Here is a 22,926-nt window from a genome sequence, read left to right on the forward strand (position 1 = left end):
AGACAAGATCGTGGAGGGTCACAAGGCTGGCAAGGGGTACAAAACCCTTTCCAAGGAGTTGGGCCTACCTGTCTCCACTGTTGGGAGCATCATCTGGAAGTGGAAGGCTTATGGAACTACTGTTAGCCTTCCACGGCCTGGACAGCCTTTGAAAGTTTCCTCCCGTGCCGAGGCCAGGCTTGTCCGAAGAGTCAAGGCTAACCCAAGGACAACAAGGAAGGAGCTCCGGGAAGATCTCATGGCAGTGGGGACATTGGTTTCAGTCAATACCATAAGTAACGTACTCCACCGCAATGGTCTCCGTTCCAGACGAGCCCGTAAGGTACCTTTACTTTCAAAGCGTCATGTCAAGGCTCGTCTACAGTTTGCTCATGATCACTTGGAGGACTCTGAGACTGACTGGTTCAAGGTTCTCTGGTCTGATGAGACCAAGATCGAGATCTTTGGTGCCAATCACACACGTGATGTTTGGACACTGGATGGCACTGCATACGACCCCAAGAATACCATCCCTACAGTCAAGCATGGTGGTGGCAGCATCATGCTGTAGGGCTGTTTCTCAGCCAAGGGGCCTGGCCATCTGGTCCGCATTCATGGGAAGATGGATAGCACGGCCTACCTGGAGATTTTGGCCAAGAACCTCCGCTCCTCCATCAAGGATCTTAAGATGGGTCGTCATTTCATCTTCCAACAAGACAACGACCCAAAGCACACAGCCAAGAAAACCAAGGCCTGGTTCAAGAGGCAAAAAATCAAGGTGTTGCAGTGGCCTAGTCAGTCTCCTGACCTTAACACAATTGAAAACTTGTGGAAGGAGCTCAAGATTAAAGTCCACATGAGACACCCAAAGAACCTAGATAACTTGGAGAAGATCTGCATGGAGGAGTGGGCCAAGATAACTCCAGAGACCTGTGCCGGCCTGATCAGGTCTTATAAAAGATGATTATTAGCTGTAATTGCAAACAAAGGTTATTCCACAAAATATTAAACCTAGGGGTTGAATAATAATTCACCCACACTTTTATGTTTAAAATTTATAAAAATTTAACTGAGCAACAAAACTTTTTGGTTTGTAAGATTTATGCATCTGTTAATAAATCCTGCTCTTGTTTGAAGTTTGAAGGCTCTAACTTATTTGCATCTTATTAAACCTGCTAAATCTGCAGGGGGTTGAATACTACTTGTAGGCACTGTATGAGAGTGGTTCTTTGTAATTTAAAAAAAAAAAGGAAAAATGCAGAAAACACACATTTTCCCACCGTTATCGGCAAATAAAAAACAGATTATGACAATGACATAAAAATGAAGTCCTATGAAAAAATTATTTTAATATCCGAACGAGAATATAATGTGAAGTGAAGATATGTCCAGTCGTGAACAATCCCTTGATTTAAAAAAAAAAAAACAACAACATGCTTAATGAAATCAATGTCACAGACAAAAACAAACATCGAACAGTAAAATAGTATTTTTTTAGGATGAAAAGTGCAACTAAAAATATCAAAATTGTCTGTATTAAAGGGGTATGCATGAAAATATATGTAGAGTGGTACCAACTAGAGGAGTCAGGAGCTCATATTATGGAGTCTGTTAACTTGTACCGTTTCTGGTTTAGACCACTGGAACCCCTGTAGTGCCATCAATGACATTTTCATTGTGCATTTTGAACAACCTTAAGATGAAAAGTATTCGCTTGTCATAACTTTATAGAAAAACCTTAAACCTCTCACATCCATAGTAGTGTTTTAATTGTTACTGAATTACTCCTTTAAGTCCAATGTACAGTAAAGTGGCATGTAAAAGTTTGGGCACCCCTGGTCAAAATTAACGTTCTGAACAGTTAAGCAAGTTGAAGATTAAATGATCTCTAAAAGGGCTAAAGTTAAAGATGACGCTTTTTTTTGTATTTTAGGCCGAAAAATATGCATTTCCATCTTTTACATTTTAAAAATAACAAAAATAAAAATGGGACTTGTAAAGCTGTAGTAGCATCGTACGCAGTGAAGAAGCAGTGACCCACAAATTCAAACACAAAAGTCTCTTTTAATGTGTTTCTTCACAGCATTAAAGTCCAGTTCACATAAATGCATATAACTTCAGTGGATATTATCAGTGACCAGTTTACACCAGTTCAAAGCAATACATATCACATGGCTAAACATGCCAGACTTCCCTTGTCCAGTTTCCCTGGGCGACCGCACGCCATCTCTCAGTCTATACGTCTCCATACACACAGCCTCATATGTTGCAGACACTGCACACGCCAGCCCTCCTCTGACTAGTTCTCGTGGGTGTCCTACATCGCTGTATCACAGTCTCTTTACAGACTCTTTACTCACACAGTCGTACACAGTTCAGGATATCCTCCGGATAGCAGCCGGGCACCATATCCACCTGTTTGCAATCGTTGCACATGCTAGTCCTCTTTCGGGCACAGGACATCCACCTCAGGGCACAGGACTGTCCACATCCGACTCCTACGGGCACAGGACATCCACCTCCGGGCACAGGATTGTCCACATCCGAGACCAGTATCGTGGACGACTTGCATCTCTGTGTACGCTGCGGGTGCCAGGCTATTCAGCTGCCCTGGGTGCTGGCTCTGCTGGCCTCCATGCACTCTGCAGACCAGCACACACCAGACTGACACTGACGTGCACCTCGCACACCTGACACTTGACCCGACACCCATACCCCTTACTGCAGGGTTTTTAAACACACAAACCTGTGGCCTTCAGCCACCTGGAAAACCCGGACCGGAAATCCGAGACTCTCATGCACACCTATGGACTTCATCCATCTGCATGCACATTCTGGGGAGAACAAACAGCGCCCCCTAGCTGTATCAGAGGCCACAGCCTCACAGACTATTAAATTTTTTTGGCACCCTGCATTGTTAGTACCTAGTAGGAGCCCTTTTTGAAAGAATCACTACTTGTGAATGCTTTTTGTAGTCAGCCAAGAGTCTTTCAATTCTTGTTTGAGGGATTTTCATTCATTATTCCTTGGAAAATTCTTCCAGTTCTGGGTCGTCTTGCATGCAGTGCTATTTTGAGGTCTAGCCACAGATTTTCAATGATGTTCAGATCCGAGGACTGTGAGAGCCATTGTAAAACCTTCAGCTTGCGCCTTTTGAGGTAGTCTATTGTTTAGAATTAGTATCTATTTGTAGAAAGCATCTTCTTTACAACGCAAGGTTTTTTTTTTTACAGATTCTGTTATGTTTGCATCAAGAATTTGGTGAAATTTAATTGAATCCATTCTTCCCTCTACTCTTAAAATGTTCCCCGTGCCATTGGCTGCAACACAACCCCATAGCATGATTGAACCACCCACATGCTTAATGGCTGGCGAGAAGCTCTTTCACTGAAATTCTGCACCCACTTATACCCTTGATCATTGTGGCCAAAGAGTTCTATTTTAACCTCATCGGTCCACAGGATGTGTTTCCAAAATGCATTGGCTTGTTTAGATGTTCTTTTGCATACTTCTGAAGCTGATTTTTATGCTTAGGACACAGGAGAGATTTTCTGAAGACTTTTCCATGAAGGTCATATTTGTGCGGATGTCTCTGAACAGTAGATCAATGCACCACAACTCCAGAGTCTGCTAAATCTTTCTGAAGGTCTTTTGCAGTCAAACGGGGGTTCCGATTTGCCTCTCTAGCATGCCTACAAGCAGCTCTCACTGAAATTTTGCTTGGTTTTCCAGATCTTATCTTCCCTCCACTGTTCCTGTTTACTGACATTTCTTAAATACATTTCAAACTGAAACAAGAGTAACCTGAAAACGCTTTGCTATCTTCTTATAGCCTTCTCCTGCTTTGTGGACCTCCACCATTTTCATTTTCAGAGTGCTAGGCAGCTACTCATAAGAACGCATGGCTGCTGTTTTTTGGCACAAGGTTAGAGACGACTGGATTTTTATAAAGCTGGGAAATTTGCATCACCTGGCCTTTCCTAACGATGATAGTGAACAAGCCATAACACTAACAAACTAATTAAGGTCTGAAACCTTCATTAGTTATCTGAGCACACAAATCTCCAAGGGTACCGAACCTTTTGCATCGGTCCATTTTCCTTATTGTAATTTATAAAATGCAAATACTGATTTTTTTGCCTAAAATACAAAGGAAATGTATAATCTTTAACTTTAGGCCTTTTAGAGATTATTTCATCTTCAACCTGCTTAACTGTTCACTGTAAGACTGTGTGCCCACGTTGCCGAATAGAAGCAGAATTTTCTGTTGCAATTCTGCATACCCTTGGCAGGAAAAATGCATGCGGATTTAGAGGCGTTTTTGCCGCGTTTTTCATGCGTTTTACAAGACTTTTATTAATACATGTCTATGGGTGCGGAATTGCCGCGAATCCGCAAAAATAATGAACATGCTGGGTTTTTTTACCGCGATGCATTTCCGCCGCGGAAAAAAACGCAGCATGGGCACATCAATTGCGGAATGCATTAGAAATTAATGGGATGCTGTTTGTGAGCGTTTTTTAAGCGTTTCCGCCACAGAAAATCATGGCAAAAACGCTTAACGCAACGTGGGCACATAGCCTAACAGTAATTTTGACCAGGGGACACCTTTTAAAGGATTTAACTTGCTGCTCGTTTGCTTATTGTATTTTTGAGTTTCCGCTGTACAGAAACTTCCATTGATGAGTTCACTGTGACACATGCACTGGTTCATTTAGGATGTAAAGGAGGGTTTAATTAAGTCCTGTTATTTCTGTTCATTAAGTGAAATATTAATGAGATGTACTTTTCTCTTGTTGTTACTACAAGCTGCCATGAGGTCCCTGGGTGCCGGACTGCAGCTCCCAACACTAATCCTGATTTTCTACACCATAAGATCACTTTCTCAGCTTATGTTTTAGAAGTGTAATCAAATTCTGTGAGCCGCTTAGCCGTGTATATCCAATAAATCCCCGTCCGAGAAGTTGTTTTCTCACTCTTAGCTCGGGAAACTATTTATCCTAATCCAACAAGACTAAATAGCACATAGTATACAGTCATGTCCATGCTATTGTAGTGCACTATGCCAAACATGATGGTGCCAGTGCTCAAATCGGGCCATATGGCCTGTCTTATTCACACTGTAGCCAAATTAGTTTTTTTTCTGGTTTAAATATGTGACGTGTGAGAAATATTAATTATTCGTATAGATCACTGAACATGGTCTGCAAATAAATCAGACATTGGGGCATGTATTTATACTGATGGGCTATTCCAGGATATAACTTTACTGTTAGAGTTGGTGCGAATCGATTAGCGGAAAATGATCCATCAGCCACATCTGTGGTCCCTATACAGGAACCCTGCAAATCACCTCCTACCTCCTGGCGTCCATTATTTTTTTTTATTAGCCAGGGTGGCATAATGTAACATGTTTGTCACTCTGTAACAATGGTGTCGCACCAGACCGGCAAATCAAAATAATATCTATGTATGCTGAGAAAAAGGAGACTTTTCAAGTGTCCACTGAACCGAGTGTTACGAATTGATTTGCACCAACTTTATTAATTGTAGTGTGCCATATTCATCAACAGGATTCATGTGTTTTAACAAATATAGTACAACTAGTGAAATACAAGCAAGGTGGTCACCAAGCGTTTATGATGTTCCCAGCTGGTGATCAGAACCAACATGGGCATATAACAATGACCATCACTGGAATGAGAATATTAAATGATAAAATACTGTTGTAAAATAGGGAATATGTTTAATTATTGTCCTGTTCTTTTTTTTATGCAATAGCCTATGGAGGGAAGCTGAAGAATCTTCTAAAAGTAGTCTTGGTTGCCACCCATGCTGACATTGTGAATCTCCCACATCCTGCAGGAGAGTTTGGCTATGACAAGGATATGTCACTGCTGAAAGAAATCAGAAACCGGTAATGATTTGGACACTATTGCTACATTTAGCATTAGTTCTCAGTGTTTTAACATTTTATTTTTTAAGCAATTGCTTGTAGATGGGTTGTAATCAGTGTGCGGATCCTGGCAGCAGGTGTTCAGTTTCCCTGCAGTGCCACCACTGGAAAAAAAGGGTATTACACAGTGCCATTTTACATCAGAGGGCTGTCACTATAATACATGGACATAGATTCTATCATATAAAAATTGTGTAGCAGTAATGTTTATTTTCCTGTAAAATGACAGACCTCACATGGCAACAGTTTCCATCAGCCACTGGAGGTCATTGTCCATTTTTCTGCTCCCGTGATGGATCTGTCATCTTGGCTTTATGTGGTCGTATACAGCTACTCGCCAAGATCATACAAAATGTAGCGGACAGATTTTATCCTGGTTTCTTTTCATTCACTGAGTTTATTTTCAAGTCTTTCCTTGGTCTTTTGTGTGATAATTGTGTTTTCTCTACATTGTCAGGTTTGGTAATGACCTCCAGATTTCTGACAGGCTGTTTGTGCTGGATGCTGGTGCATCTGGTTCTAAGGATATGAAGCTTCTGCGCAATCATCTCCAGGAATTGAGAGGCCAGTTAGTTTCTGTAAGTCATTGGCTATTTCCCGAAATGTTATGTTCAAGGAGTTTGTAGTTCTAAAAATTCCTAATAATATAACTAGAGATGGGAGAATGGATTTGCAGGATTTCTGTCCATCGGCCAGGTCAGTAATTTGTGACTGCTGTATGGGACACCTGCGAATCCCCTTATTTCCAAGCATTCCCAGCTCTTCTTTAGGTTTGCTAGCTTGGCTAATTAACATAATCTCCAAGAATTCTAGGTGGATTACTGACATGGCCGATGGACCGTGGTTCTGTTAATGGATTCTTCCATTCAGAAAAATAACTTGTTTTCAGTAAGGAGTTTTTATATTCGAGCACAAAGTTGTGGAACTGCAGAATATCGGGTCTGTTGTAAGAAGGAATACGATCGTAGGATTACAGTAAAGCATTGCTCCTACAGTAGTGGGCAAAATAATAGCAGTCAATATGACTAACCAGATTAATCACTGATTTTGGTATAAATTATATCACCACATGTCAAACAATTTACCAGTTGGTGCAGTAGATACTAAGAAAACCAACAGACTCCGCATTCATGGTCTGCATGTTTTTGAGTCGGTTGGTTATAATAATTAATTGAAAGGGGGTGTAATCAAAATAATAGCAGTATGGAGTTCAATTAGTGAGGTCAATCATTTTATGAAGAAGCAGGTGTGAATCAGGTGGCCCTTATTTAAAGGTGAAGCCAGGACAGATTGTACATGTATTTCTCCTTGAAAGCCTGAGAAATATGGGTCGCTTGAGACATTGTTCAGAAGAGCAGCGTACTTTAATTAGGCTACGTTCACACTAGCGTTGTGCGCCGCTGCGTCGGCGACGCAACGCACAACGCACGCAAAAATGCGTCAAAACGCATGCAAAAACGCTGCGTTTTGCGACGCATGCGTCGGTTTTTGCCGAAAATCGGACGCAAGAAAAATGCAACTTGTTGCGTTTTCTTGGTCCGACGCTTGCGGCAAAAAAGACACATGTGTCGCACAACGCAACAAAAAAAAAACGCATGCGTCCCCCATGTTAAGTATAGGGGCGCATGACGCATGCGTCGCCGCTGCGTCGCCGACGCAAACCCGACGCACATTAGCTTAACGCTAATGTGAACGTAGCCTTAGAAAGATGATTGTAGAGAGTAAAACTTATAAAGAAGTGCAGACAATGATAGACTGTTCAGCTAAAATGATCTCCAATGCTTTATAATGGAAAGCCAAACCAGAGAGACGTGGAAGAACACAGAAGACGACCATTCACATGCATGGAAGAATAGCCAGTATGGTAAAGGCTCAGCCAATGATCAGCTCCAGGATGATGAAAGACAGTCTCAGGTTACCTGTGAGTACTGTGACAGTTAGGGTATGTGCACACGTTGCGGATTTCTTGCAGAAATTTCCTGAAGAAAACCGGAAATTTTCTGCAAGAAATCCGCATTTTTTTTTTTGCGTTTTTTTTCCGTTTTTTTCGCGTTTTTTTAGCATTCTGCAAGCGTAATTAGCTTGCAGAATGCTAAAGTTTTCCAAGCGATCTGTAGCATCGCTTGGAAAACTGACTGACAAGTTGGTCACACTTGTCAAACATACTGTTTGACAAGTGTGACCAACTTTTTACTATAGATGCAGCCTATGCTGCATCTATAGTAAAAGATAGAATGTTTAAAAATAATAAAAAAAATAAAAAAATGCTTATACTCACCCAGACATCTCATCAGCGGCGTCCGTTCGTCTTCCTATAGCTGGTCTGTGCGCACAGGACCTTCCGTGACGTCACGGTCACGTGAGCGGTCACATGACCGCTCACGACCAATCACAGGACAGTGACGTCATCGGCAAGGTCCTTCGCCGCACATCAGCTACAGGAACCGAAGCGACAGCGTGCAGTGGAGGCGGGAAGACATCGAGGGTGAGTATATCGCTATTTTTTATTTTAATTCTTATTTTTTGACCACTTATATGGTGCCCAGTGCGTGGAGGAGAGTCTCCTCTCCTCCACCCTGGGTACCAACCGCACATGATCTGCTTACTTCCCGCATGGTGTGCACAGCCCCGTGCGGGAAGTAAGCAGATCAATGGACCCCTAGGTGTGCGGAATCCCCTGCAATTCCGCATTTTAATGAACATGTTGCTTTTTTTTCCGCGATGCGATTTTTTCGCGGAAAAAAAGGCTGCATTTGCACAAAAAATGCGGAATACACTTAAAATAATGGGAGGCATATGTTAGCGTTTTTTTCGCGTTTTTATCACGTTTTTATAGCGAAAAAACGCGAAAAAAACGCGAAAAATACTTAACGTGTGCACATGGCCTTAGAAGACGCCTGTGTGAAGCTAATCTCTTAGCAAGAAGTCCCCGCAAAGTCCCACTGTTATAAAAAAGACATGTACTGAAGCGGATACAATTTGCCAAAGAACACATCAACTGGCCTAAAGAGAAATGGAGAAACATTTTCTGGACTGATGAAAGTAAAATTGTTCTTTTTGGATCCAAGGGCCGCAGTTTGTCAGACGACCCCCAGTTTGCATATATTAAAATACTTGAAGAGGTCATGTTACCTTAAACTGAACACCTAAACACACCAGTAAACGAGCAAAATCTTGTTTGAAGTCCAACAATATTGAGGTTATGGTTATGGAGTGACCAGCCCAATCGCCAGACCTTAATCCGATAGAACACTTGTGGGGTGACATTAAAAATGCCATTTCTGAGGCAAAGCCAACAAATGGCAAAACATTGTGGGATGTAGTCCAAGCATCCTGGACTGGAATAACAGTTGACAGGGGCCAGACGTTTGTTGACTCTATGCAATATAGGTGTGAAGCAGTTCTAAAAAAACTGTGAGTATACAACTAAATATTAGGTTAGTGATTCACAGAAATGCTAAATCCTCTAAAAAATAGTACATATTGTGAGTTTGTAAAGACAAATGCAGACACTGCTATTTTTTAGAACAACCCAATGTTAATTTTTTGTTATTTTCCGTAAAGTAGTTATAAATTATATCTATTTCTCTTCATATTACTTCTTTGAATTAGAAAACAGTGTGCAATGTTCCCAATGCACGGAAATAAAAGCTAGTATAAAGATTGTGTGATTATCTCATGCTTTTGAGCACTATTGTATATAGACTGTAATACATTGAAAGCACATCTGGGATTCTGGGCATTCCTAGCTGGAGCACAACCACGTATAAGTAGTTTATCATATGGGTTTTTTTTTTAAAGGCAGCCTGTCATCTTAACCACGGGCAGCATGAATCACAAGCCGGCTCCTGCAGTATAAACATATGCTGTATGTCTCGGGGCATGTTCACACATTGCATTTTTACAACTTTTTTTCTTGCGTTTTTTTATTCGTTTTACTGGCTGAAAAGTGCTGTGAAATTGCTGAAAGAATTGTCATGTTGCATCTTGGCAAATGCACAGCGAGGCTCAAAATATGTGATGGAAATAACCCTTTATATGCATGATATTTCCGAAAACTGATTATGCTGCTACTGTTAAACGCTGCGTATTTCATGCACCAAGCACACTGCATGAAAAATGCCCACATTTTATGTCATTTTAAGTGAAACATGCAACTTTTTGAGCAATAAAAATAAAGCTTAACCCCTTCATGACCGGAGGTATTTTCGTTTTTGCGTTTTCGTTTTTTGCTCCCCTTCTTCCCAGAGCCATAACTTTATTTTTCGGTCAATATGGCCATGCAAGGGCTTGTTTTTTTGCGGGACGAGTTGTACTTTTGAGCAACACCATTGTTTTTTGCCATATTATGTACTGGAAAACGGGAAAGAAATTCCAAGTGCGGTGAAATTGCAAAAAAAGTGCAATTCCACAACTGTTTTTTGTTGTGCTTTTTTACCAAGTTTTCTAAATGCTAAAACTGACCTGCCATGAAAAAAGTGAAAAAAAAAAATCCAAACATTTGTTAAAATTTTTTTTAAAAGTGCGCCATTTTCCAATACATGTAACGTCTACATTTTTCTCGGGTTGGCTGAGGGCTTATTTTTTGTGCGCCGAGCTGACATTTTTAATGATACCATTTTAGTGCAGATATAATCTTTTGATCACCCGTTATTGCATTTTAATGCAATGTCACAGCAACCAAAAAAACATAATTCTGGTGTTTTTACTTTTTTTCTCGCTATGCCGTTTAGCGATCAGGTTAATCCTTTTTTCTTTATTGCTTCATTGGGGGACACAGAAAACCGTGGGTGTATGCTGCTGCTGCTAGGAGGCTGACACTATGCAGAAAAGGAAAAAGGGTAGCTCCTCCCTGGCAGTATACACCCACCGACAGGCACCAAGTACCCCAGTTTGTGCTTAGTGTCTGTAGGAGGCGGACCTGGATCTCCCCAGATCCGCAGCTAACCTTTTCTTTTTACAGGTTTGTTGTGTTTTATTAACTCTTTTCCTTTTTTCTTTCAGATACAGCTTCTGGGAATCAGGGTGTTATTTCACTCTGCCTTCCTCTTAGAGACAGCTGAGCAACCAGTGTGGTGTGCCCCACTCTGTCTCTCTCAGGACCGCCGGCAGGACTTATCCCCTTCCACCTTCATGGGTGATCCAGGGTTGATTTTGGTGGCCAGTCCTCGCCTTGTCCCTCCTCACCCCTCTCCTCGGAGAGGGCTGAGAGGAAGACGGTGGTTACCAGTGGGTGACCTCCCCCCTCCCTAGGGGGTTGATGCCGTCTTCGACGCCGTTTGGATCTCGGTGTGGGATTAAGGATCCGTTTATCAAGCGACCCTTCCACCCTCGGGCCCCTGGACAATCCTAGCTGTCTACAGAACCAAGGTACAGAAGACCGTCACCTTTTATTTTCAAATCTCCTGCCAAGGTCCCGCTCTCATCAGGCCGTACAGGTGCCGCCGCCCTGCCTTATAACAAAGCCGCGGCGCGATATTGGGCACATATGTCTGGCAGGCAGCAATGCGGGTGCGCGTATATTCTTTTCATCAGCACCATTCCCCGCACTTTTACTTTCACTTTAGTGCGCCCTGACTAGCCACGCCCCCTGTTCCAGCACGCGTCTTTCCAGCGTTCTCCGGGTCCAATTAGATATCATCCCGTCCCAGGACATGCCCGTATCGGGCCCCCTGTCCTATCGCATCGCAGGGGCACGCCCCTCTCTTCCATTTCAGCCTATCGCGTTGCGTCCTTCTTTAGGCGACGCCTCCCTTCTCCCCAGGCCGGCTCTGCGTTCCTTCATCTTTGAAATACACAGCGGTCTCTGCCAGGAACGCTCCTCTTCTCACCGGGGGACACAGGTACACCTGCTACCGCTGGGTCCGGTAGGCTCTATCCTTTGGCTAGATCCTTCCTGTCAGTGTATCTCTAACCCTCTCTGGCATATAGCATTGGCTTCAGACTCTACATATGTCCAACTCTTCAGGGGCTTCTTCTTCCAAGCCCACAGTAGTCCACTACGCTTGCGCTCGCTGCAAGAAAATGTGGTCCACAGGCCAATCATCGCCTTTCTGCCAGTCCTGCAGTCCACCTGCCATGTCTGCCCGCAGGAAGCCTCCATATCTCAGGAGGAAGGCACTCCCCCTCCCCCAGAGTGGGCCGTTGCCATGTCTCAGTCGGTCTCTGACCTGAATAAGGTTTCCCAGTCACTAGTTCAAGCACTTGAACATCTCCCACAGCTATCTGCAGCCACCAGTGCTCCGAACGTCTCTCATGGCGATTCGCATGCACCTGATATCGACCCTCAGATGGACAGACCAGAGGGCCGTTTTAGAAAGAGGATTCTATCTGGCTCCTCTTCCAGCTCCCCGGGTCCCTCAGCAGCACCCAGACTGCTCACATCATCCCAATTCCCCTCTTCGGAGGAGGACCTTGGGTCGAGTATAGATTCCCAGTCCAGGTCTGACTCTGATTCAGACCAGACCTCTAGTTTGCAGGCAATCGTTGATAGTCTCATCTTGGCTATCTCTCAAACCCTCAAACTTAAGCAGGACGAGGCTCCTTCTCAGGATTCATCCATTTCCTTTAAACGAGTAAAACGTCCCTCTCGCTCCTTTCCCAACCACGAGGAGTTTGAGTCTACTCTAAGCACTGGGAGCATCCCTACAAGCGTTTTTCGGGCAGAAAATACCTGGATGTTCTATATCCTTTCAGTGCCAATCTTCTTTCCAGGTGGGCAGAGTCCCCCAAGGTGGATCTGCCGGTTTCCCGTCTTTCTTCTAAGACAGTTTTGTCCTTACCAGACGGTGCATCTCTCAAGGACGCGACTGACAGACAGATTGAGGCACTAGCCAAATCGGCCTTTGAAGCAACTGGTGCTTCCCTCTGCCCCAGTTTTGCCTCCACTTGGGTGGCAAAGGCCATCTCGGCCTGGGCCAAGATCCTGCGCCGGGGCATTTTGGCTTCGGCTTCTCCAGATGAACTAGCCGAACTCACAGATCAAATTAATCACGCTGGCAAATACCTTCTGGCTGCAGCAACATCGTGGCTATTCGCCGTATCCTTTGGCTGAAGGCGTGGAACGCAGATACTACTTCCAAAAAGTCCCTCACCAACTTAGCCTTCCAAGGTTCCAGGCTGTTCGGAGCTCGTTTGGATCAGATAATTTTGGACGTCACTGGAGGCAAGAGCACCTCTCTCCCTCAATCTAGACCAAAACGTTTCTTCAACAAAAAGGGCCCCAGGCCCTTTCGGTCTTTTCGCTCTTTCGCGGCCTCGGATTCCTCGTCGCAACAGGAGCGCCCCTCGGCTTCGGGCGAACGAAGGAAACCTTCTTACAAGCCAGCACCCAGCTGGAGGCCTAGGAACCATTCTCCAAGGTCCTCTGGGTCCCGTTCCAACAGATACCGTTCTAAGTGACGGGTCGCCCCCACCTGGAAATCTTTCCAGGGTGGGAGGCAGGCGTCTTGCTTTCAAGGATGCCTGGCTGTCGGTGGTCAGCGATGCCTGGGTCAGAGAGATCGTCACCTCCGGTTACAAGATCGAGTTTTCTTCCCTCCCAGAAAATCGCTTATTTCTTTCTCGTCCACCAAGGCAGCCTTCCCAATTACCTGGCTTTCTTCGTGTGGTATCTTCCCTGGTCGCCGCGGGTATAGTCGTTCCCGTCCCTCCAAGCGAGCGATTTTCAGGGTTCTACTCGAATCTCTTCGTAGTCCCCAAAAAAGATGGTTCCCTCCGTCCAATTCTGGACTTGAAATTGCTGAATCGTCACGTTCGCCTCTGCCACTTCCGGGTGGAATCCCTTCGATCAGTGATAGCCGCCATGGAGCCGGGGGAATTTCTCTGCTCGGTAGACATTCAGGATGCCTACCTACATGTCCCCATATGTCTAAGACACCAGAGGTTCCTTCGCTTTGCGATTCAAGACGCTCACTACCAATTCACGGCCCTTCCCTTTGGCCTGGGATCTGCCGCGAGGGTTTTCACCAAGGTCATGGCGGCTGTCGTAACCATTCTTCGTTCCAGGGGGATTCTCATTATTCCTTACCTGTACAACCTGATGATCAAGGGATCTTCGCATCGAGACTGCGCTCGGAGTCTTCAAATCTCCCTGGACACTCTGACCCATCTCGGTTGGATCATCAACCTGGACAAGTCCTCTCTGACGCCCTCTCAGCATCTGACATTCCTGGGCATGGAATTCGACACGAATTTGGCTTGGGTTTTTCTCCCGAAGGACAAAATTTCGGCTCTCCGCAAGGCAGTCCAGACTCTAAAACATCCATCCCCCCGTCCCCTACGATTCTGTATGAGAGTTCTGGGAAAGATGATTGCCTCCATGGAGGCCGTTCCTTTCGCCCAGTTCCATACTCGCCCCCTTCAGCTGTTCCTTCTGTCCTCCTGGAACAAGTCCACGACTTCCCTCGACCGTCCTGTTCGTCTGCCTCTCCAGGTGCGGCAGTCCCTAACCTGGTGGACTCTGTCCTCCTCCCTCATGACGGGGAGGTCTTTTCTCCCTCTTCGGTGGCAAGTCATCACCACCGATGCGCGTCTCCTCGGCTGGATAGCAGTCTTCCGACACCTCACAGTGCAGGGTCGCTGGTCCCCCCCCCCAGGAGGCCCTTCTTCCCATCAATCTTCTAGAAATCAGAGCAATCTTCCTGGCCCTGGAACACTGGCAGTCTCTTCACAGGTGGCCCCGTCCGCATTCAGTCGGATGAATCACCAGGGCGGGACCTGCAGCAGTCAGGTAATGGCGGAAGCGGCAAAGATTCTCCGTTGGGTGGAACGTCGCGTTCCCGCCATATCAGCCGTTCACACTCCCGGTGTCGAAAATTGGGCAGCCGATTTCCTGAGCCACCAAGACCTAGCAGCCGGGTGAGTGGTCTCTCCATCCCTCGGTCTTCGATCAGATCTGTCGGCGTTGGGGCACCCCGGACATTGACATCATGGCGTCTCGCATGAACCGCAAGGTGGCCCAGTTTGTAGCCAGATCCCGGGATCTTCTGGCCATCGGCCACGACGCTCTCATAGTTCCGTGGTCCCAATTTCAGTTCCCTTACCTGTTCCCTCCTCTTCCCTTAATCCCAAGAGTTGTAAAAAAGATAAAGGCAGAAGGGATTCTGGTTGTCCTGATAGCGCCGGACTGGCCGTGGCGCTCTTGGTATGCGGAACTCGTGAACATGCTCTCGAATTCCCCCTGGAGACTCCCAGACCGCCCAGACCTTCTCTCACAAGGTCCGTTCTTCCACCAGATTTCTTAGTCGCTGAGTTAAACGGCATGACCATTGAGGCCGCGGTCTTAAAGGAGTCCGTTTTTTCTCACCAGGTCATTCAGACCATGATCAGAGCTAGAAAATCAGCTTTGTCCCGCATTTACCACAGGTACTGAAAGGCCTTCTTCCGATGGTGAGAGACTAACCAAGTCTTCTCGATGTCTTTTTCCCTTTCGGTCTTTCTTGGCTTCCTTCAGACAGGTCTCGAGTCGGGACTCTCTCAGTACTCTGAAGGGTCAGGTCTCCGCTCTATCTATTCTTTTTCAGAAGGACCGGTCTTCCATCGCTCCCTCCAGGGAGTCGCCCACCTTACTCCTCCTTTCCAGGCCCCATTGGAACCCTGGGATCTCAACCTGGTGCTGGGTGTTCTACAGGCTGCGCCTTTCGAACCCCTTCAGGACATTCCTTTTTCTCTTCTCTCCTGGAAGGTGGTCTTTCTTATTGCTATCACATCAATCAGAAGAGTCTCCGAGTTGGCAGCCTTATCCTGCCCGTCTCCGTTTCTCATCCTGCATCAGGACAAGGTAGTTCTCAGGCCCCTTCCTTCGTTACTTCCCAAGGTGGTGTCCGCTTTTCACATCAATGAGGACGTCATTCTTCCCTCATTCTGTCCTTCCCCAGTTCATCCCCTGGAAAAGTCTTTTCACAAGCTGGACGTGGTCAGAGCCATCCGGGTCTATCTTTCTAGAACGGCTTCCTTTCGACAATTCGATTCTCTGTTTGTCATTTCTGAGGGTCGCCGAAAAGGTTTTCAAGCGTCAAAATCCACGATCTCCCGTTGGATTCGCTCTACAATAATGGAAGCCTACCGCATTCATGAGCAATGGCCCCCTTCGAGGGTGCGGGCCCACTCCACCAGCGCTGTCGGAGCTTCTTGGGCCGTTCACCACCAGGCTTCCGCCTTGCAGGTCTGTAAGGCCATGACCTGGTTGTCCTTGCACACTTTTACGAGTTTCTATAGGGTTCATACCCAGGCCTCGTCTGACGCAGGCTTTGGTAGGAAAGTACTGCAGGTGGCGGTTGCACACCGGCTGACCTGAGTCCTTTCTCTTGGTTTTTTTTTATACCCACCCTCATCTGAGACTGCTTTTGGACGTCCCACGGTTCTCTGTGTCCCCCAATGAAGCGATAAAGAAAGAGGGATTTTTGGTACTTACCGTAAAATCTCTTTCTTGGAGCCTTCATTGGGGGACACAGCACCCTCTCTCTTGGTTTTTTGTACCGTGTTGGGGCTAAGCTCCCTAGTTGAGTTGGTACTTATACGTTTCTGAGTTCGGTCATTTCTCCTACTGCTTTTTACACCAACTGAGGTACGTGATGCCTGTCGGTGGGTGTATACTGCCAGGGAGGAGCTACCCTTTTTCCTTTTCTGCATAGTGTCAGCCTCCTAGCAGCAGCAGCATACACCCACGGTTCTCTGTGTCCCCCAATGAAGGCACCAAGAAAGAGATTTTACGGTAAGTACCAAAAATCCCTCTTTTTTTATTGATAGATTGGGCGAATACCAAATATGTGAATGTTTGTTTGATTTTTTTTTTTCTTTTATTGTTTTATTTTGAATGAGGTGAAAGGGGGTGATTTGAACTTTTTATATTTTTTTTGTATTTTTAAAAACTTTTTTTTTTTTTTTAAACGTTTGGCATTCTTCTATAATGGGAGACTAGAAGCTGCCATAATCCGATCGCCTCTGCTACATACAGGCGATGATCAGATCAGTTCAAAACAGCTGACGTGTGCCGGAAAAGATGTGGGTTCACCGCCGGAGCCCACATCAAAGGGAGGGTGTCCGACATGTCGGAAAGGGGTTAAATACTCTAGAGCATTTTTTATTTTATTTTAAATTTTTTGCTAAATTCCTAAGTCATGTGGTCTAGTTTTAAGAATTGGGTGCCCAAATGTCAACAAATATCAGAAGACAAAGAAAGGGGAAAAATTAAACCTAAATATGAAAAAGTCTCAAATTAGTAAGGTGTACAGCAAATCTAATCCTACAAAGGAGCAAATATAAATAAGCTACAAATACATAAGTCCTGCATAAACAAATATGAGTGGTCAGTATTACTAACTTATGTAAATATTGGCCTAATAATGATATAAAAATAGATGAATTCATGGCCTTATGTTTATGCCTGAAATATAACTTTTACTGGTCCCATCATGCCACCTTGTGGCCATCTTTGGAATCTATTTTTATATCATGTTGCTGTCGCATCAATTCAGCCTCCTTCCTCTTCATTTTGAATTTGATTTTAATTGTCCTGCATGTCATATTCAGTACATTAAATATTGTCATATACTTATGGGTGTAGTTATATATTATTTTTGTTTTGGAAAACTGCTTTTTGTAGAATTCTAAAAAAGAAAAGTGACTTAAAAATGCAACTGATGAATGGGGCTTTTTTTGATCTTGTCTTTTTTAAGGCAGAAATGTACCATGAATTAAGCAACCTAAATTTCCTTAACATCAAGGGCTTTTTCACACTCTGTGTTTTAGCCTTGAAGAAACTCCGCGTTTTACTGTATCAGCAAAGTGAATGAGACTTCTAAAGTCTCAGGCACATGCGACTTATTTTTCCATTGCAGACTTTGACAGTTTCATATCTGCAGCATGTCGATTCTTTGTGTTTTTGCAGCGTTTTTCACCTTTTCGAATAAATATGAAAACAAAAGTAAATTTTATGCAGCATTTTCCCTGCAATGAGACATGATTTTGGGGCAGAAATGTCTGCTGCAGACATTTTAAAGGGAATCTGTCAGTAGGATCTACCATCCTAAGCCATCTATATGGGCATGTAGGTCATATGAGGCTGAATAACAGGACACCTTTATATCTGTGATCTGATGTCTTACTCCAGAGAAATCCATTTGTTTCTTATATATAAATGAGCTGTTTAGATCTATGGGCGGACACAGATCTGCATGAGAGTCTGCCTCCAGAGAGTATTTTAAATTAAAGTGGCATTACCACTATGAGAAATTTGGATCAGTAGAACAGAGAGCGGCCATTATATATCACACTGCTGACACTCCCCTTCCGATAAAATAATCTCTGGAGGCAGAGTGCCAGGGAGATCTATGTCCGACCCATAGATCTTAACAACTCATTTATGTGGATTTCTCTGGAATAAGACCTCGGATTGCAGATATCAAGGTATCATTTTATTTGCTTCCTGTGACCTACATGTCCATGTAGACGGCTTAGGAGGGTGGATCATAACTAACACATTCCGTTCAACGTGTGCACACACCTTACTGATACGTCCCCACAATGAGTATTTGGTGAGTTTTTGATGTTGTAGATTTTCTGCAGCAATCCGCTGCGCTGATAGAAGGTGAAGTCAGTGGTGGGTAACCAGAAGCCTAGGGGCAGGGACCTTAGATTAGAAGCAATATAGATTTATTACATTTTTATTTTATTTTTTTTGGCTCATAGTGAATTTTCAAACATCTGCTAACTGTTCTTACAGATTCATGTAAGTGAATCTAACTAGACCATTTCACAGTAAATGTGGCAATACACCTTAGCTAGCAGCCGGCTAAAGCTCGTTTGGCCAGCAGCTATTCATCCAACCCTCCTTTCCCGAAAATCTGCTGTTGTGAGACCCCCATAATCGTTAGGTTTTACTGCAACCCCCAACTGTACTATAGAATGTAATACCCCTCAGTACCAGTCTACCTTTGTTAGACTACTGTAAGTGATATTTGTATTTTGCTGTAACCCCTTCTCATGTACAGCACCATGGAATCAATGGTGCTATATAAATAAATAGTAATAATAATTAGATGGTTTGCCATTATTCAGCTTATGTGAGTGGCCAAAACTTAAGCATTAATAGTTCATATGACATGTGCCCTTGTGTAACTATATTACTTTTTATGCTTTATTTTGGGCGTTTTAACTGCTCCCCCTAGTGGCAAAAGAATTACGTTTCCTAGGTGGACCAAATTTATTATCTTTTGTTCTACACAAATAGGATCTTTCGTTATTGTATGTGTTTTGAAGTATTGACTTGTAAATGTCTAAATGTTTACTTTTGGGTTCTTTTTTACGTTTTTGTAGCGGTAACAGATTGTAGCTTTTTGTTATATCTTTATATTCCTGTTACTATAAAAGACAAATACATACCGTAAATGAAAAATGGTTATTGCTGTCTGTTAGCAGTACATGAATGTGTGATTATTTTATTATAATTTGTTTATGCAGAGCTGCTCAACGATGACTCCGTTGTGCGAGAAAGTTATCTCAATTTTGCCATCATGGAGAAAACAAAATGGTCCTAACCAGTTGCTTTCCTTTCGGGACTTTGTCTATGATGTTCAAGAGCAGCTCAACCCATTGGCCACAGAGGATGATGTCAGGAATCTAACACAACAACTTCACAGCATGGGAGAGGCAAGTAACTCCTCTTCATTAATGACTGCACAAACAAAGCAAAATCTTACAGGGAAACTGCCAGTATGATCGCCCCTCCTAAGCCGTCTATATGGACATGTAGGTCCTAGGAAGCTGAATAAAATGATAGCCTAATATCTGCAATCCAATGTCTTATCCCAGAGAAATCCACATTTTGCTTAATGTGTTAAGATCTATGGGCCGGGCATAGATCGCTCTGAGAATCTGCCTCCTGAAATTATAAATGAAAGTGGCGTTACCAGTATGAGACATGTAATGACTGACAGTCTGTTCTCCTGATCTCACTGCAGAGATCTTAACATCTCATTTACATGTTAACACGGATTTCTCTGGAATAAGACATCGGATCCCAGATATCAAGGTACCATTTTATTCATCTTCCTATGACCTACATTCCCATATAGATGGCTTAAGAGCGTTGATTCTACTGACAGATTCCCTTTAATCTTTTTTTTAAGAGAAGAAGAGTCTACCGTAAGTACTTTTTTTGCTTTGTGTTTCTACTTGTGTTTTTTTTCTAATAAGAAGTTGTCACAGTAAAATCTTATTCTAGTCCTCCATATTGCCTTTTTGCCAGGGCTATTAGGTGAAAGCTTAAACATGATAAACTTCTTTTTATCCCTTGTGCTTTTTACAGATCAACATCATGCAGAGTGAAACTGTCCAAGATGTGGTGCTCTTAGACCCTCGATGGTTATGTACCAATGTCCTAGGGAAGCTGCTGTCTGTTGAGAACCCTAAAGCTCTTCATCATTATAGAGGAAGATACACAATGGAGGATATCCAGCGTTTAGTCTCGGACAGTGATGTGGATGAACTTGTACAGATTTTAGATGCGATGGACATATGCGCCCGAGATCTAAGCAGCGGTACAATGGTGGATATCCCTGCTCTAATTAAGACGGATAGCCTCCACAGGTCATGGACTGATGAAGAGGAGGACATTTTGATTTATGGAGGTGTTAGAATTGTTCCTGTGGAACATCTTACTCCTTTCCCTTGTGGAATATTTCATAAAGTTCAAGTTAACCTATGTCGGTGGATACATCAACAGAGTGCTGAAGGAGATGCCGATATACGTCTGTGGGTAAATGGGTGTAAGCTGGCAAATAGAGGTGCTGAAGTGCTGGTGTTGCTGGTCAACAATGGTCAGGGAATTGAAGTGCATGTTCGAGGACTGGAAACTGAGAAGATAAAGTGTTGTTTACTACAAGAATCCATCTGCAGTATAATTGATAACTTATTAGCCACTTCATTGCCGGGGCTTTTAACTATAAAACATTACTTAAGCCCACAACAGCTAAGGGAACATCATGAACCGGTGATGGTTTACCAACCAAGAGACTTTTTTCGTGCCCAGGCTCAAAAGGAGACTTCGCTGGCGAACACTATGGCCGGGTATAAGGAAAGCTTTAGCAGCATATTATGCTTTGGAAGTCTGGAAATTTATTCCCAAGGAAGCTTGGGAATGGACCACCACATCTCAGATCTGAATCTTCTGGTAAGGAGGAAGCTCAGCAGGCTTCTCGATGCCCCAGATCCTATGGGCAAAGACTGGTGTCTTCTAGCTATGAACTTGGGCCTTCCAGAATTAGTTGCCAAATACAATGCTGGCAGTGCTACTCAGAAAGATTTCCTCCAGAGCCCTGTCTGTGCTCTTCTTCGGGAATGGGGAAATGCTCCCAATAGCACTGTAGCAATTTTAATGTCAAAACTAAGGGAACTTGGCCGTCGAGACGCAGCAGATTTTTTACTGAAATCCTCTTCAGTGTTTCGAGTGAATTTAGATGTCCATGGACAAGAGGCTTACGCCGCAAGCTGCAACAGTGGCGCATCTTATAATTCAATCAGTTCAGTGGTGTCTCGATAACTGCTTTATTATTCAAGATGGACTATACAGTGACCAGTGTAAAGAATTTAGTCCCTATATAATTGTATTTCTAAGGTATAAGTTTAATGTCATTAATTTATAGGCATTCCATCTATGAATGTTACATGCCCTATAAACCTTGTTCTTTGTGATCTTTCTACTTTTAATAAGAATCGTTGCCTTTTGTTAGATTTCTAAAGGTTCATACTTAGGAATTTTCAACACAGACTTCTACATGAATGTGCTGCTAATTACTGCCAACTAAATGGATAAAAGCCGTCCCTTTCAAGTAAAAGATAGTTATTTTCTACATTTTAGGAATCTGCTCGTATCATATCCAGAAAGAAATTGCCCTTTCCATTAGTGTTACCTTAATATTTTAATATAAAGATTCTTCAGTAGAAATTGAAGGTGTACTATGAATTCTCCGTTAAGTGGGACCATCGTGGTGTGAGTGCCTTGGAGGAGAGCTATAGCTCTGGAGTTAGTATGTCATCAAGCGCTCTACCTCTTCATCACGTCTTATGTGATAATCATGACAAGAGTGTCCTTTCTACTTCAAAGCGCTTTGTATATACAAAACACACCTAGACCACAAAATAAGTACCGGACTTGTATTTTTTTCCAGTGCAGTCCTCAATGTGACCGTATGGCTCAGGTACATAGTTGAGGAGTCTAAAGCATATCGGAAATTTACATTTCGAAGTATTAAAGGCTTTGTCCAGTTGGTTCCTTCAGTGATTGAAAGGGTTATTTCTCTTTTTTTTTTAAACACAGAAAAGCTTTATTTTACAGTTTGTTGTGAGGCCTTGAGAACGGTCAAGTTGATGGGCAACATGACTCTTCGTTAAGTTACATCATCTCAGGTATAGGCTCTTACAAACCTCCGTCTGCAGTGTAAGACTTGTATCGGAAGAAATCTTGCAAAAAACACCCCTTGCAATATTTCTAGTTAAGACACAACAGGCATCTTTTTATTGTTATGTTCAAGGGCGTCTTAATAATTTTCCTGTACTTGAAACAACAAGCAAATCTGTCGAAGTTTTGCTTGCTGCCAATACTGAATGAGTACTTGTTTCATTAGCGTGCTTTCTCTCGGAAGGTGCATGCGATGGCTGAAATCTTTTATGTGAATATACAGGATTGACATTCCCATTTTTAATCTTTCGTTTGTAGAACAATTTTAAAACTTGTTTTTATATGTGTATATATCTATGAATAAACATTTTGCCTGTTGCACAGTTTTGTTTTCTGATTCTTCACACATATCTGATGATATATGGATCGAGAACAGCAGGAGAAATCCAAGCTGAACAGCCGCGTTCACCGGCGGTCATATTGCAGATGGGGTTGGCCATCCTTAAATTCATCCTTAATTGCTAACATGTAGAGTCTTTTGGAAAGACCTCTCCTATATTTCCTATAATTTCTCCCTTTGGTGGCAATGTGT

The 22,926-nt window shown here is 43.5% G+C and overlaps 1 protein-coding gene across 3 annotated transcripts in view; it reads left to right on the forward strand.

The window, feature by feature from the left end:
• DAPK1 (death associated protein kinase 1) overlaps positions 1-22,712 on the forward strand; it is a 193,887-nt gene extending 171,175 nt beyond the window's left edge. For all 3 annotated transcript variants that reach the window (XM_077299572.1, XM_077299560.1, XM_077299570.1), the window contains 4 exons: positions 5,761-5,896; positions 6,393-6,513; positions 19,397-19,585; positions 20,244-22,712. In XM_077299572.1, the coding sequence (XP_077155687.1) occupies positions 5,761-5,896; positions 6,393-6,513; positions 19,397-19,585; positions 20,244-21,476 (1,679 nt within the window). In that variant the 3' untranslated portion in view covers positions 21,477-22,712. The remainder of the gene's footprint in view (positions 1-5,760; positions 5,897-6,392; positions 6,514-19,396; positions 19,586-20,243) is intronic.
• Positions 22,713-22,926: the final 214 nt, after the last annotated feature.

The sequence above is a fragment of the Ranitomeya variabilis genome, chromosome 1, assembly GCF_051348905.1.
Source record: "Ranitomeya variabilis isolate aRanVar5 chromosome 1, aRanVar5.hap1, whole genome shotgun sequence".
NCBI classification, from domain to species: domain Eukaryota; kingdom Metazoa; phylum Chordata; class Amphibia; order Anura; family Dendrobatidae; genus Ranitomeya; species Ranitomeya variabilis.